This window comes from Berghia stephanieae, chromosome 5, assembly GCF_034508935.2.
Source record: "Berghia stephanieae isolate SIO BIC M18660-M18661 chromosome 5, UCSD_Bste_1.3, whole genome shotgun sequence".
Lineage (NCBI taxonomy): Eukaryota > Metazoa > Mollusca > Gastropoda > Nudibranchia > Aeolidiidae > Berghia > Berghia stephanieae.
The window spans coordinates 9,512,532-9,529,817 of NC_088364.1; the positions used below are offsets into that span (position 1 = coordinate 9,512,532).

Below are 17,286 nucleotides of genomic sequence, written 5' to 3' on the forward strand. Positions count from 1 at the left end.
TCATCCCATAGGGAAAATTTGTCTCTGGGGTCTAGTCCAAGGGAAGACTGGAAAAACCCAGGCGTCAGCCTCAGTGCAGCGCCGCAAATTGAGTAAGGGCGAGGCGACCTACTCAAGGCCACACAGCGCAGCGGCGGGTGATCGAACTCGGTACCTTTCGGGTACGAAGCGAAGGCCTTACCACTGAACCACGCTCAAGTTCGTAAAAGAAGCATGAGCATTTATATAGAGCAATATCCACTAAACATTAAAAAGGAATAAGCCATGATGATGATGATGATGATGATGCCACAATTCACTCTGTTCAAAAACAATCAAATGGTGGCGGTGGAAAATGTGTTTAAAATGTGGAAGATTTAAAACTTATTTCATAATCAGCGCACTAGCTGTTACATCCCCCCCAAAAAATGATGTCTATGTGATAATGTCAAAGTGCACACAATGTTTATCAATCTGACATCCGAACGCAATTATTGTTTGATTTTAGCATTGATAGTGTTACGAATCAATGAAGAGCATTTTGAGATGTTTTGACAGTATAGGGAGAGAGGACGAGAGACGCATGCGCACAACCAACACGACGTTCTCTCTCTAATAACTTTTCCGCCGGTGACGTCACAGACTATGGGTGACGTCCAATCAAGAAACGCTACTCTTCCGCTAATCTCATTCCCTATAGTATATATCCATTACAACTATGAGTCCGTTAATATTTAGGTTTTCTGACTTGGAAATAAGTAGGGTACACGTGGGGCCTTTGTGTTTTGAATTATGGTTTTAGATAGAATGTTGCACATTGTTTTGTTTTTTCAAATTATCTCATAAACTTTAAGATTAACATTCTAAAATTACAATTATAATACCCCACCCTTGGGTACTTATATGTAGGTCTGACAACTGAACGCGATTATGGGCCTAGTTTTAAATTGTTGTAATGAACAATATTTTGCGTTATTAAAAAAATAAATAATGCTCCAAAGTCTTAAATAAAGGTTCTCTGGAATGGCACATTCCTTTTCAATAAGATTTATTGAGTCAAAGACACATTTGAAGCTCTGCAGTCGGAGCCAAAAATTCGTAATTCTACGAACTTTTCGTCGTACCTGGCAGGTCTGGTCAACGGGTGATAGAATTACCCTTTGTGCTCAGCGGCACAGTCTTTGCTTCGTACCCGAAAGGTACCGAGTTCGATCATCAGCGGCGCTGAGTGGCTTTGAGCAAGTCACCTCGCCCAAGCTCAAATTGCGGCGCTGCACTGCCGCTGACGCCTGGGTTATTCCAGTCTTCCCTTGGAATAGACCCTAGAGACAAATTTCCCCTTTGGGATGAATAAAGGGAATTTTGTTGACAAAAATATTCTTCTTCTTCTTCTTCTTCTTCTTCTTCTTCTTCTTCTTCTTCTTCTTCTTCTTCTTCTTCTTCTTCTTCTTCTTCTTCTTCTTCTTCTTCTTCTTCTTCTTCTTCTTCTTCGTCTTGTGGAAACCTCCAATATTGTCGAGGATCACTCCACAGTTTGTAGGGTTTTACATTTTAAACTTGCTAAAACTCTGCACATAATACTAATTTAAAATAAAACAAACAAAGAAACACATAGATTAAAAAGTCACGTTGTGAACTCTAGCAATCGCGTGAAGGCATGTTGGCAACCGTTTTCAGCCACTTCAGCTGGGAGGCTATTCCATAGCTGGGCAGTGGAAGGGAAAAAACGAATACATGTGGGCGTCTGTTTTTGATGTTGGGATGGTTACTCTTGCTGTGTGTCCCCTCGTATTTCATGTGCCGATATCTTTGATGTCGTTTGGAAATTTAAGGCACGAATTTTTGTAGTAGATCTTGTGGAACAATTTAAGTTTATCTATCTTTCTTCTCTTTTCCAGAGGTTCAAGGCCAATCAGTTGTGATATTTCAGAGGCACTTGAGAAAGGATCGAATGTGTTTGTGATGCGTCTTGCTGTTTTTCTTTGGATGTTTTCTAAGGTGTCGATGTTTTTCTTTGTATATGGGTCCCAAATTGAGCTGCCATACTCCAAAATTGGTCTAACAATAATTTTAAAAGCAAGGGTTTGAGTTGTGATTGGGCATCTTTTTAAATTGCGGGTGATGTAAGCGCTTGTTTGATTTGCCTTTGAAGCCAGGTGGCATATGTGGTCATTCCATTTGAGGTTTTTAGCAAACTCAATGCCAAGGTATTTTGCTGTCTTTACATGTTCCAGGTTTTGACCATGAAGTTGGTATTCAAATGTAATAGGTGCTTTCTTATTTGTGATGGTTAGAACATTGCACTTTGATACGTTAAATTCCATTTGATTTATTGATTCCCATTCTTGTATTTTAGCTAGATCGTCATTTAGTGTTTTGCAGTCGTCTGTTGTTCTTATCTGATTATATAATGCTGTGTCGTCAGCAAAGATGCGCACTTTTGACCTTATACCTCGTGGAAGATCATTTATGTACACTAAAAATAGGACGGGCCCAATGACTGAGCCCTGAGGTACGCCCGATGTCACCATCCCGATAGTGGAAGTCTCGCCGTCGACAAAAACTTGTTGGGTGCGATTGTCCAGAAAAGTTGCAATCCATTGTAAGGTTTTGTTCCTTATACCAACGTCATACAATTTCTGGATTAACCGATGGTGAGGAACCTTGTCGAAGGCCTTAGCAAAGTCCAGTAGTACTAGATCAATTTGACCACCTTTATCAATAGCAGCTGACAGATCATGTGTTAATGATAGAAGTTGAGTTTGACATGAGTGGTGCTTCCTAAATCCATGCTGTTCATCACAAAAAATACTGTTAGTTTCGAGATATTCAGTTATTGAGGATCTCACTATATGCTCCAACAGTTTGCAGCAAATGCAAGTTAATGAAATTGGACGGTAGTTTTGAGCCCTGCTTCTATCACCTTTCTTGTAGATGGGTTGGACAAGAGCGTGCTTCCAAACAATTGGTATGTCTCCCGTTTCAAGAGAGAGTTTGAACAGATGTGTGAGGGCAGGTGCAAATTCGTTACTCAATATCTTTAAGAGACGGGATGGTATTTTGTCTGGGCCACATGCTTTCTTTGGATCTTGAGTGGCGAGGAGTTTGGAAACGCCCTCTACTGTCACATTGATTTCGGCCATAGTGTTGGAATCGTTTTCTTCGCCTTGTAGTTGTTGAGTGGTAATTTTGGTATGAGCTTTTGAAGCAAAAACAGAGCAGAATTGGTTATTAAGTATGTCTGCTTTTTCCTTTGCATCAGAGTATAATACACGATCATGCTCAAGGGGCGCTATACCAACCGAATCGCACCTCCTACTTTTTATAGATTTCCAGAGCTTTTTGTTTGAGTGTTCACTGACAAGTTCCTTAACATGATTATGATAGGCCTTTCTACTCTCTTTTTGTGTTCCTTTTTTCAGTCGGGCGTAATTGTACCAGTCTTTCTTACTGTTGGACTTTCTCGCTCTGCTCCATGCCTTTTGTTTACGTCTAGATAATCGTTTGACGGTGGTGTTTATCCATAGTTGGTGAAATTTCCTTGAGCTTTTCTTCGTTGGTACATGTTTGGTCATCATTTTGTTTAGGTGGTCGTTGATGGCAGTCCAAACATACTCAGTGCTTTCTAGATGTTGATTAATTATGTTTTCACTAAAAAGACGTGTTTCTGTCCGCATTTCGGCGATATTTGCCTTTTTCCAAATGGTAATAGGGTGCGATTTTTTTGTGATTTTGTTTGCTTTGATAGTGCTTTCCGTGATGAGGATGTCATGGTCACTAATGCCTGGAATGGTTGTACACTCCATTAACATGGACTGTACTGACTAATGTTAACTTTCAACCCTAGATTATTGTAAAAGAATAAAATATTAAATATGTTGGTACCTGACAACATTGGTTGTAAAATCTTGACTGTAAACACAGGACCAGACTCTCCTCCGTCAGAGGTCCTACCAAATGTGTGAAGTCATGGAGGGATTTCAGGCTCGTGCTCATCTGGCATAGAATAAAAGTACATATATAGTACACATGTATTTTGGGCATTATTATTGTTTTCCAATGCTCAATACACTTCACAGTGCCTTATTCATCATTTATCATTTTAAAAATCTTGACTGTAAACACAGTAACCAGACTCTCCTCCGTCAGAGGTCCTGCCAAGTGTGTGAAGTCATAGAGGGATTTCAGGCTCGTGCTCATCTGGCATAGAATAAAAGTACACATAATATACACATTGATTTCGGGAATTTATATTGTTTTCCAATGCTCAATACACTTCACAGTGACTTGTTTATAAACACAAGACCAGACTCTCCCTCCGTCAGAGGCCCTACCAAATGAGTGAAGTCATGGAGGGATTTCAGGCTCGTGTCCATCTGTCATAGACTAAAACTACGTATATACACATTGATTTTGGGCATTTATATCGTTTTCCAATGCTCAATACACTTCACTGTGCCTTATTTATCATTTATTATTTTTAAAATCATGACTGTAAACACAAAACCAGACTGTCCTCCGTCAAAGGTCCTACGAAGTGACTGAAGTCATGGAGGGATATCAGGCTCGTGCTCATGTCATAGAATAAACATGAAATAGTATAAATTATAAATGGCAAACCATTCTTGTAACTTTGCCGAGTTAACTGCATGAATAAGTCCAAAAAGTTAAACGGTGACAGCGTAAAGGGGAGCATGTTTTCACGGAAGACTGCTGCCTCGCTCGGTTGGGAGCGTGATGTTCGTCAGGTCACACCGAACCGTCAGCCAGTTACTAGGCGAAATAAATTTAACAAATGTGACAAAACCAAAATTGGGACATGGAATGTCAGGACCTGTGCCCAAAAAGGAAAACTAAACAACATTCTAAAAGAAATGAAACGGCTCCAAATAAATATTCTTGGCCTGGCAGAGATGAGATGGAAAGAGCAGGGAACCATGTCAAAACAAGAAAACAACATGACATATAAGATCATATGGAGTGGTGGAACCTCTTTCCAAAAAGGAGTAGGGATGATCTTAGACCAAAAATCAACCAAATTTTACAAAGGGCACGTAGCAATTTCAGACAGAGTTTTGCTGGTTAAGCTAAGAGGACCTGTAGTTGACACCAATATTATTCAAGTTTATGCACCAACAGAAGAGGCGACAGATGCAGATATGACAGAGTTTTACCATTCACTAGACAAAGCAAAACGAATGTGTAAATCACAAGAAGTCCTTATGGTAATGGGGGACCTAAATGCTAAGATTGGCAGAGGCAGAGATGGTGACATAATCGGACCACATGGACTCGGAGACAGAAATGAACGAGGAAACATCTGGGCAGATTGGTGTAGAACAAATAAATTAATGATTTCAAACACCTGGTTTCAACAACACCCAAGAAGAACCTGGACATGGCAATCACCAGGGGACAGAGCAAGGAACCAGATAGACTTTATAGCAGTATCATCAAGATTCAGAAATGGCATATTAAATTGCAAAACCTACCCAGGCGCCGATGTAGACAGTGACCATGTCCCAGTTGTTTGTACAGTAAGGATAAAGTTTAAAGCTATTCAGAGAACAGCTGGTAGAATAAAGAGGGATTACAGGTTATGCAAAGACAATGGCATACAAACAAAAATGAGAGAAGAATTTGAAAATGCACTCATGATACAAAGCCAAAGTGAACCTGATAACGAAAAATGTGAAAAACAATTTGATATATTCCAAAAGTGTGTCAAGGCAACTACAGAAAAGCATTTACCAATAGCTCAAACAAACAGCAAAAAGGAATGGATGACAAATGAAATTCTAAACCTATTTGAAGAAAGACGAAAATGCAACAGAGGGTCTGCAGAATACCAAACATTGAACAACCACATTAAATCCAAATGAATCGAGGCACACGAGAACTATCTAGACTGGAAATGCTGCGAAATCGAAAGAGAATACAAACCCAACCCCCAACAAGCTCACCAAAGAATAAAAGAACTATCAGGGAAAAGGAAAAGCAAAGCAGCAGGAAGTTGTATCCAAAACAAACAAGGGGAACTGCTATTTGAAGAACAACATATAGAAAGCCGATGGGTAGAATACATAGGCGAACTGTACAATGATCCAAATAGAAATGAACCACCACTGAAATTCAAAGAACCATTAAGCGGACCAAACATCACCAAAAGTGAAATTGAACATGCCATGGAACGAATGAAGGATGGTAAAGCAACAGGCCCTGATGAAATATCTGTAGAGGTATTAAAAAGCCTAGGAGATCTAGCAATTGATGAACTTCACATATTATTCAACAATATATACAATACTGGGAAAATTCCAGAAGATCTCTGTAACTCTATTTTCATAGCAATACCAAAGAAAGCAGGTGCAGTCAGATGCGAAAATTTTAGAACTATAAGTTTAATAAGTCACATCAACAAAATACTGTTGCGTATAATTATCAACAGGCTAAGGAATAAGATTAACCCCGAAATCGCAGAAGAACAATATGGATTCCAACCTGACAGAGGGACAAGGAACGCAATATACCTCCTCCGTGTTTTAAGTGAAAGAGCTATACAGGTTCAGACCCCGCTATACCTCTGTTTTGTCGACTACAAAAAAGCTTTTGATAGAGTACGCCACGAAGAAATACTAAAACAACTGCACTCCATTGGCGCTGATGAGAAAGACCTCAGACTCATGCAAACATTATACTACACCCAGCAGGCATCTATCAAAATCGGAAACTCTACAGGAAATTCCATTCCTATTAAGAAAGGACTCCGTCAAGGGTGTGTTGCCTCACCAGATCTGTTTAATCTATACCAAGAAACAATCATGAGGGGCATAAATAATATGGAGGGAATAAAAGTAGGATGTCACAACATAAATAATATAAGATACGCAGACGATACGGTACTCATTGCAACATCAGAAATCCAACTTCAAAAGATTGTTGACAAAGTGGTAGTAGATAGTGAAGCCAAGGGAATGGAAGTGAATATCACCAAAACAGAATGCATGGTAATACAGAAAAACCCCGAAAACAACAACACCTGCAATATAACGATTCACGGCGAGCAGCTTACCAACGTAGAAAGTTTTAAATACCTAGGTTCAATAGTGACAACAGATGGAAGATGTAACCGAGACATACGAGCAAGAATAACTCAAGCCAAACAGGCCTTCATGGACATGGGAAACATTTTGAAAAACAAACAGATGTCGTTCGGGATTAGATTCCGAGTCTTGAAGTGCTACGTGTGGCCAATCTTGTTCTACGGATGCGAAAGCTGGACTACAAATGCAGAAACACAAAAGAACATTGAAGCTTTTGAAATGTGGTGCTTGAGAAGGATGCAGAGAATATCGTATACCGCACACAAAACGAACGAAGAAGTGCTAAAACAAACATATCAACAAAGGAAACTAATGCCCTTAATAGTGGATCGACAACTATCCTTTTTCGGACACATAGTAAGGAAAGATAAGAATGAATACCTGGCAAGTTGTGGAAAAATACCTGGTAAACGCGCCCGGGGGAGACAAAGAAAAACACTCATAGACCAACTGAAGGGCTTCACCAACCTAACAATCCAAGAGCTGTTTGAAAAAGCAAGAGACAGGGAGGAATGGAGAGAGATAATTCATGCAGTATCCGAAGCCTGGACCAGGCATGGAACCTAGAAGAAGAAGAAGTATAAATTACAATACAAAACATGCGGGAACTATGAATGCTTTAAAAATGCAATTTTTTAGGAACTGTAATCTTTAAAATATGATTTTGATTGCGAACGATAATAATTTGTTATGATGGTTAATATGTATGTGTGTGTCATCGTTGATGAAATCTTTTCTTTCTTATTTTTTTATTTAAAGTTATATTTTTCTCCATTTCTAATCATATAATTTAGCGGGTGGTTGGATGGGAGCATCACCCTTGAATCATATACCTATGATGTTCGCATGGGTGTACGATCCGATAGTGATGTCGTTTCTTCTTCTCTTTACTAGCCTATCCTGCTTCTTTGGTTTGTGATTGTATTTTTGACAGGGGATATTTTTTTACCTGTAAATCCTCTGCCTGTTTGTTCTTGGTTATTTATAATTTAGCTTATGATATCTTTAGGTTATGATTTTGATTGACATTTGTACTATTTTTGTTAGATTGCTTGTTTTTTTGTTTCAGCGGTCTCTCATATAACCTCAATTGTGTTGGAAGAGACCTAAAGCAACAAACAAACAAAAAAAAATCATATAATTTCATGCATGTCTTTTTCGTTTAACATTTGCTTCCGATTCATATTTGTTAACATGTCGGTTTGATGTAACTTTACGGGGTGTTTACAGGCCAATTGGTCTATTTCACCCTTAAGTGTTATATTATATTATTATATTATGTATACATACATATATATATATATATATATAATATATATATATATATATATATATATATATATATATATATATATATATATATATATATATATATAAAATTATATATATATATATATATATATATATATATATATATATATATATATATATATATATATATATAAAATGAAAGTAAGTTTATACACAATTATTTCGGCATTTATATTGTTTTCAAATGCTCAATACACTTCACAGTGCCTTATTTATCACATCTCCCAAGATGATGGTCATTTTAACTGATCGATATTTGAATAACGAGTTTTCTGGCCAACATTTGAAATACGTATTTTCCAATGTTCGGCAATATAATTAAGTAGCTGGAAATGGGATGACAGTGCTGCAGCTATTGTTGCTGGTCTTGCTGCTGTTGCTGGTCATCATCATCATCGTCGTCGTCGTCACCATCATCATCGTCATCATCATCATAGTTAATCATACCATTCTAATGCCATTTTTTTCAGGGCTTGGCTATTGTCTTTCCTTGAGTGGAAGACGCTACCAAAAGACATTGAAACAACATACCAACGGTGGTTCTTGTGGAAGAGGTTTGCTTAATTGCAATCAGAAAAATAAACGTCTCACAACCATTCGCCTAACAAAAAAGGTATAGCAATTTTAATTAATGGAAACAATCAGAGACAATATTTGCCAAAGGAAATTGTCATCAACGCCATTAAAACGCTAAAAAAACAAAGCAGTGTTTCGAAACAAAGAATCATATCATATCGTTCAAAAAAAAAAAATAATAATAATAATAACTAGACAAACAAACCCCACATGTCTTAAGAAAAAAAGCGCATCTCATCGTTTGAGGGGCAGAATTTTGGAGGCAATTTGTGAATGTTAATATTATTCTTGTATTCTTGCAATGCCAACTTACTCATCGAGCTCCCAAGAGGCGACGAGTTTGAAATTCCAGACGGAAGATTGTAAGTAGGTATACTTTTATTACGCCTCAAATAAATTTAACATTACTGTAACCCGACGTGTACATATATGCAAGTCTGACACCTGAACCATCTTATTGGCCTAGTTTAACATTGTTGTAATGGACAATATTTTGCGTCATTTTTTTTAGATTTTCATTATAACCTTGGAATAAAAATAGATATTATTATTCCAAGATTATAACAATGACAATGAGCCCATTAGGAATTGGGTTATCAGACCTGTAAATAAGTGCACGTCGCTGTAACCGATTATTTTTTTTAGTGCACATATTTGAAGGTATGATAACCAAACTCAATTATGTGTTTGTCTTAACATTTGAAATGGACAATATTTTTCGTCGGTTTGAGGGGTATTTCCGTTACACCATTTAGCCCACAATCAACAATAATCTGGGTTACCAGACCGGAAGTCAATCTCAGTATTAGCCGATTACTGTCAGAAAAAGCACAAGGCACATGAATGGATCCATGGGGTAGCAGTAACATGTAATAATAATATAACATATAGATGTCTATCTTCACGAACCGATCCATACCATAACTCGTAACACCGTTGTGATTTGGTTCCACTTGGTTGATTTCCAATTATTCATGTTACTAGTAACGTTGTAAAGAACCAAGGTTACTCTATACGCTAGTCAAGAACTGGTGTTAACATGCCCAACTATGCTTTGAACAAATACAATTTTTTAATAAAACGATCAGTAGATACCGCCACTTAGGTATAAAAAAGTGCATCTTTTTGAGAGAAAAATGATGTCGTTGTTGTTGTTGTTGTTGTTCTACTACTACTACTACTACTACTACTACTACTACTACTACTACTACTACTACTACTACTACTACTACTACTACTACTACCACGACTACCACTACACTACTACTACTACTACTACTACTACTATACTACTACTACTACTACTACTACTACTACTACTACTACTACTACTACTACTACTACTACTACTACTACTACTACTAACTACTACTACTACTACTACTACTACTACTACTACTACTACTACTACTACTACTACTACTTCTACTACTACTACTACTACTACTACTACCACTACTACTACTACTGCTACCACTACTGTTACTACAAATACTACGTACTACTACTACTACTACTACCACTACTACTACTACTGCTACCACTACTGTTACTACAAATACTACTACTACTACTACTACTACTACTACTACTACTACTACTACTACTGCTACTACTACTACTACTACAACAACTACTACTACTACTACTACTACTACTACTACTACTACTACTACTACTACCACTACCACTACTACTACTACTACTACTACTACTACGACTACGACTACTACTACTACTACTATTACTACGTACTACTACTACTATTACTACTGCTACTACTATTACTACTACTATTACTACGTACTACTAATCTATTCATCTCTAAATATGTACATTATTTATTCACTCAGCTCATGTATCTTCTAGATGCATTACTGATTTCCCTGGTGCAGACCATATGAAACCCAATGATTATTCCACTCTGGGCACACGAGTAAGTTGCTCGTGAGTTGCCCATGCCCTCATACAATATCCGTCATAATCTATACATAGGTACGAAGAAGAAGAAGATGAAGAAGGAGGGGGAGGAGGAGGAGGAGAAGAAGGAGGAGGAGGAGGAGAAGTAGAAGAAAAATAATGTAAAAATAATTGAGCTTTTATTTAGCGCAATATCCACTAAACGTTCTCAAATCGCTTTACAAATAGTCCGCCTGTTAGTCGATATTACAAATTTTTTTTCGGACAGAGACAACGCTGTTAACGGCCAGGTACTCATTTTTACACCTGATTACGGTGAGAAAATGTGAGTAAAGTGCCTTCTCCAAGGACCCAACTAGGCGCCGAGCGAGGATCGAACCCAGGACTTCCGATCCGAAAGCGAGTGCCATACTACTAGACCACATTGCCGCACAAGAAGAAGAAGAAGAAGAAGGAGGAGAATAGATACATTATTCAATGCACCCTAAATTAATCGCTCTCCCGAAACTCTTGGCAAATAAATACACCAGGTTATAATAATTACTACCGTATCGCTACTACATTCATTACTATTGTTATTATTATTATCATCATCATCGTCAACATTCTTTTATACACCTTACCTTCATACCAGTCCAGCTAAGCTTATTTCATTGTAACACTCTGTTGGTCAATTATCCTAACTCCGTGCGAATAATTCCACCGGAATGATTACAAACCACGGGCCACCGTGAAATAAAACAAAGAATGAAAAGAGAGAAAGTGAAGAACTGCAAGAAAAATATGACAACAATAATTTCAAAGAAACGTGCGAATTGTGTCCACAACTTTGTTGAATTCGTCGTGTGTATGTGTGCTTAAGGCGAGGTGTTGGTGATTGATGCCAAACAGCACCGCCACGATACTATGTCCGCTGCAACTCGTCATAGTCATAGAAATGTGGATGGCAGGTCACAGGTGGAACCAAATTATTCGGGATTGTCCGGTCAAGGGGTATATAGACGTATTATTGACACTTTCGTTTTGACCAGAGGACTGAATGGCTGAATGGTCAAACGAGGAGGTAGATAGGTACCATTAGTCTACTGTCGTCCAATGACAAATCAACTATTAATCCTTTTGGAAGGTTTTTCGTTTTGGTCAGAAAACTTCAAATATGGATCGGTTGGGATGACGGCTATGTTTGTCCACAAATCAGATATCCAAGATTATTTCAGATGCCTCGGGTTTAAGACTTTTTGATAGGGTAAGGGTCACCTTAATTGATATAGATTACAGGGGGGGGGGTGGCCATTTTTTAAAAAAATCTTTTTGTCAGGGCAGTTCTAGTGCACGAGACGTAGGGTCTTTGGTGCATGGGTACGTTTGGGTAGGGATTGTTTCTGCCACAATGCCACTTGTCTTACCATAGACGGTAAAACGCACAGATCGTTCACTGAAATGGAACTGACGAGAAGTTTGCCTGCCTATCCGCATTACGAAAGTTGTGTGGTTTGAATTCCAGTCACCATCAGGAGCAGCTCCTCCCATCCTCCCCTGTAGAATATGACGTTTTGGAGTTAGAAAAACCCGGATTGTTTGCGAGGAAATGAAAGTTATTACTTACTGATACTCATCTATTTTAATTATCATTCTGTTGTATTGTGGACATTTACATAGATCGAGACGAATCTTTTGAGCCATCAACGATCAAAATAGGTCCATTCATGAAATCTGTAGGTGCGCGCAAATGAATCTGGCAACAGGGAGGACAGATGACAATTCCCAACACAATTGGCTGATCATTGTGCCTAAGCAGATTTTATAAATAATCATTATAGTCAACGGGTGATAGAATTATCCTTATTTATTTTCTGAAAGGAATTCAATTTACTCGTATATCTGTAAAAAATCGTTCATAAATTTTAGATTTGCCAGTAATTTTGGGCTTGTTGGCAAACATTTAACATGGGCTGTACGAAACAATTTTGATCCCAAAATCCTATTATTTTTTTTTAATCTATTCTATATAATTGTTTAAATAGTTTGTTTTTTGTTTTTATGTTGTTGTTTTTTTGTTTTTTTATTGGGTTCTGTGTGTGTTTTTTGTTGGTTTTTTTTTTTTTTGGTTTTGTATTTAAAGGCACCATAATGCCAATATGTATTTTAGATAGTTTTGATGCTAACCTCGCCATTGGATAGACAATGTTGCTTTGGAATTAACATTTTATTGTACTCTCGTGTGATCATTATGTCAGGAAATTTTCCCAAAATTGACAATCAAAATTAGTTGCTATTTTTAAGTGATGAATCTTATTGAAAGGCGACAAACATTTTCATTATGTAAAATACTAGAGGAAGAAGGAGGAAGAAGAGGAGGAGGAAGAGAAGAAGAAGAAGAAAAAGAGGAGGAAGCGGAGGAGGAGGAGGAAGAGAAAAGATAAGAATAAAAGGAAGAAGAATAGGAAGTGGTAAGAGGAAAATAAAGAAGAAGAGGAAGAGAAGACGAAGAAGTAGAGGAGGGGAAGAAGAAGATAAGATCAGATTTCTACATAATATTATTTTCTTTTATAATTATTTCTCTTTCTTTTCTCGTACGCTTTATTATTCTTTTTTTTTCCAACCTTCAGAACTGACTCCGAGTTATCCAAGCGAAATTTACACCTTTCCGCATCAGTAACATTAAATACATACACCAAGAAAAAGTATTTCTAAAATAATTTGCCAGCTTGAAATATTGCTCGATGAATAAAGACGACTCTCAACTTATCAGAAAAATGTTAATCAAATTTCAATCAATTTCTAATGCTTATGAATTTTGGCAAGTTGAATTTAATTTTAATTGACTTATATTTGATAATTGAAGTTAAAAAAACAAAAAAATCTGGCCAAAAATGAAATAAAATATGAGTTGTCCGTGTACGACAAAATAGCGCTTTCATTTTTGTATAAATTAAATGGCATACCTCTCGCCCCCCACAAGCAATACTAATATATATATATAAGAGTCTTCCAATCTTGCGTAAAGAAATTCACTCAAGCTCCAAATCATTCCGCGACCTTAGGGACCCAAGAATTTGGAACGTGGGATTCCAAAACAGATGAATCAAAGGAATAGTTTATTATACATATCAAACAACTTTGATTTTATCAATTTTAATTGAAAGAATTAAAAAAAAAAAGAATTTCTTTTTATATCTTACCCATTATCGTATGTAGACCGACGTGTATTTATATGCAGATCTGATAGCCTAAATTGTTATGGGCTCATTATATCCATTACAACAATGCTAAAGCGAGCTCATAATTTCGTCCGTGTCAGACCTGCAAATATGTTCACGTCGATCGTACCCATTATCGTCTGTCTTGTTTTACATGATGTAGATCGGTATGTATTCATATGCAGGTCTGGTAACCGAACACAATTTTTGACTTAACATTGTTGTAATAGACAATAGCGCGAGTGCTTCGAGATAGTTACTTAGTAACTGTGGATAACTGAGCTTTTATATAGCGCAATATCCACTAAACGCGCTCAAAGCGCTTTGCAAGGGGTCCCTGGCCAACAGCAACATTTAACATGTAGGACGGTACATAACGCCTGTTAGGCGATATTACAATTTTTTTCGGACAGAGACAACGCTGTTAACGGCCAGGTACTCATTTTACACCTGAGTACGATGAGAGAATGTGAGTAAAGAGCCTTCTCCAAGAACCCAGGACCTTCCGATCCGAAAGCGAGTGTAATACCAGTAGACCACATAGCCGCACATTTGCAATCAATCTTAAATTCAATGCATTAAAACATTATGTTCCCTGTTGTAAATTATGTCTGTGTGCATTGTGAAGTAAATTTGTTATGAGATCATATTATTATAAAGATCCATACATTTCTATTAATGTTTATTGTACTAGCAATGTAAACCATTTATGATTTCCCATTTGTGGACTATAAAGATTTATTACTATTACTATTGCCATTTTACGTTGGTTTGAAAGTATTTCCATTATTACAATGAGCCCCTAACAGTTTGGGTTATCAGACCTGCAAATCAAAACGCTTTTCGATTTGACTTCACAAATTAAGTGCGTGTGTTAACATGACATTGAACACAACGTGTCCTTTGTAGTGTAAAAGTAGGCTTCCGTCTGGGTCTTATAATACGACCGGAATAAATGCCATTAAGTTCGCACGTAAACCGTATCCTTATGTAATGCGGTTTACAACCTTATATAGGCTGTCTAGTTTTGATATTATAAGAGACAACACAAACTAAGATCAAAATACAACACATTGATGAAGGTTTTGAAGGTAGATTTACTACAAGATAATAATAATATGATAGATGAAGTGGTAGGTGTCATATGCATGAAATATATGGAATCAAATAGATGGATAACAGTGAAATGGTAGGTGTCATATATACGAAATGTATGAATCAAATAGATGGATAACAGTAACAGTGAAATGGTAGGTGTCATATCTATGAAATGTATGGAATCAAATAGATGGATAACAGTGAAATGGCAGGTATCATATATATGAAATTTAAGAATCAAATAGATGGATGACAATGAAATGGTAGGTGTCGTATGTATGAAATGTATGGAATCACATAGATGGATGACAGTGAAATGGTAGGTATCATATCTATGAAATTTAAGGAATCAAATAGATGGATAACAGTGAAATGGTAGGTGTCATATCTATGAAATGTATGGAATCAAATAGATGGATAACAGTGAAATGGTAGGTGTCATATCTATGAAATGTATGGAATCAAATAGATGGATAACAGTGAAGTGGTATGTGTCATATGTACGAAATGTATGGAATCAAATAGATGGATGGCAATGAAGTGGGATGTAGTAAATATATAGAATCAAATCGATGACTGACAAATTGAAGATGATATGATGATGATTTATATGATATGAAAGCGATGTGAAAAGGTGTAATTATAAAGGTGTAACAATACTCTAAAGTGACAAATTAAGGAACAGCCACTTTTGTGAGATAAAGATCTGAGAAAGTGTGTCTTAAACAGTTCCTAACAAAGCAAAAAATATACAAGAAAAAAGTCTGCCCAAAAAATCAGTTGAGGCAATTGATTTCTGGATGTTTTTCTTTTCTTGTATTTTCTTTCTTGCTTTGTCTGGCACTATTTCATTCACACCTTTTAAGATCTTTTTGAGAACATAGCCTAAATTTTGCTTATTGAACACCAGCCTAAAACGGCTTTAAAGAAAGAAAATGATTTTGTTATAAAACGGTAATAATCACATGAATATAACTCAATATATATTCGAATAACTCAATCAATATATTTACTTTAAATAAGGAAACATTGTTTTACTTTCTATCAAAAGCAATTTTATTCATATTGAATGATATTGCTTATATGAATTATTTTGATATTGCTTTGCACCAAGAAACATATATTTTCAAACTAATTAAATCATCTGATTAATCAATTGTGACTCAAAATGTTATTCGGTATTACAATATTGATATCAAAACATATTTATTATTGTAAACACAACTCAATTATTCATAAATATCATCAGAGACGGTCAGATTATAAAATTCACAAATTTAAACTCCCCGTTTCAAAAACTCCTTGGCGCTCAAAGGGTGAGCAAATCTAAGTTTACACCACTTCTGCCAATTTCGATTCGAGTTAAAATACAAAACTTCCAATACAGGCCAAACTTCCATCTCTCACCACAAAGTGTGAGCCTAAAGGCTCTGCTGAGAAAATAACGTCGAGAATATTAACTATGAACAGAATGACTCCGCTAAGAATATCGCCTCGAAACTATGAGTCTAAAGACTCCGCTGGGAATATCGCTTCGAGACTATGAGCCGAAAGACTCCGCTGACAATAACGCTTCGAGACTATGAGCCAAAAGACTCCGCTGAGAATATCGCTTCGAGATTATGAGCCGAAATACTCCGCTGAGAATATCGCTTCGAGACTGAGCTGAAAGCAAACGACGCAAAAATTCACTCACGCAAACGAATGGTAGTCATATCCGTAAAAAAAAAATTAAATTTTATAAAAATTCCCCCCGATTCCACATTCATGGACAACAACACCACAGCCTGATACCGACCATCCTCATATTAAAGATAAATAAGGCCGTCAACATCATTCTATTTACAGAATATATATGGTACACCATAAGATGCATAATCACATTTTCCAATTAATTAACATTGCTCTCTCTCTCTCTCTCTCTCTCTCTCTCTCTCTCTCTCTCTCTCTATATATATATATATATATATATATATATATATATATATATATATATATATATCTCACACACTTTCTCTTTCTCTCTCTCTCTCTCTCTCTCTCTCTCTCTCCCCCTCTCTCTCTCTCTCTCTCTCTCTCTCTCTCTCTCTCTCTCTCTC

General features: G+C 36.8%; 1 protein-coding gene across 1 annotated transcript in view; it reads right to left on the minus strand.

The window, feature by feature from the left end:
* LOC144972351 (uncharacterized) overlaps nt 1–12,278 on the minus strand; it is a 60,984-nt gene extending 48,706 nt beyond the window's left edge. The window contains exons 1-2 of the mRNA XM_078913449.1: nt 11,513–12,278; nt 3,865–3,975 (exon numbers count right to left, since the gene is read on the minus strand). Coding sequence (XP_078769575.1) covers nt 3,865–3,975; nt 11,513–11,518 — 117 coding nt within the window. The 5' untranslated portion in view covers nt 11,519–12,278. The remainder of the gene's footprint in view (nt 1–3,864; nt 3,976–11,512) is intronic.
* Between the last annotated feature and the right edge of the window lie 5,008 nt (nt 12,279–17,286).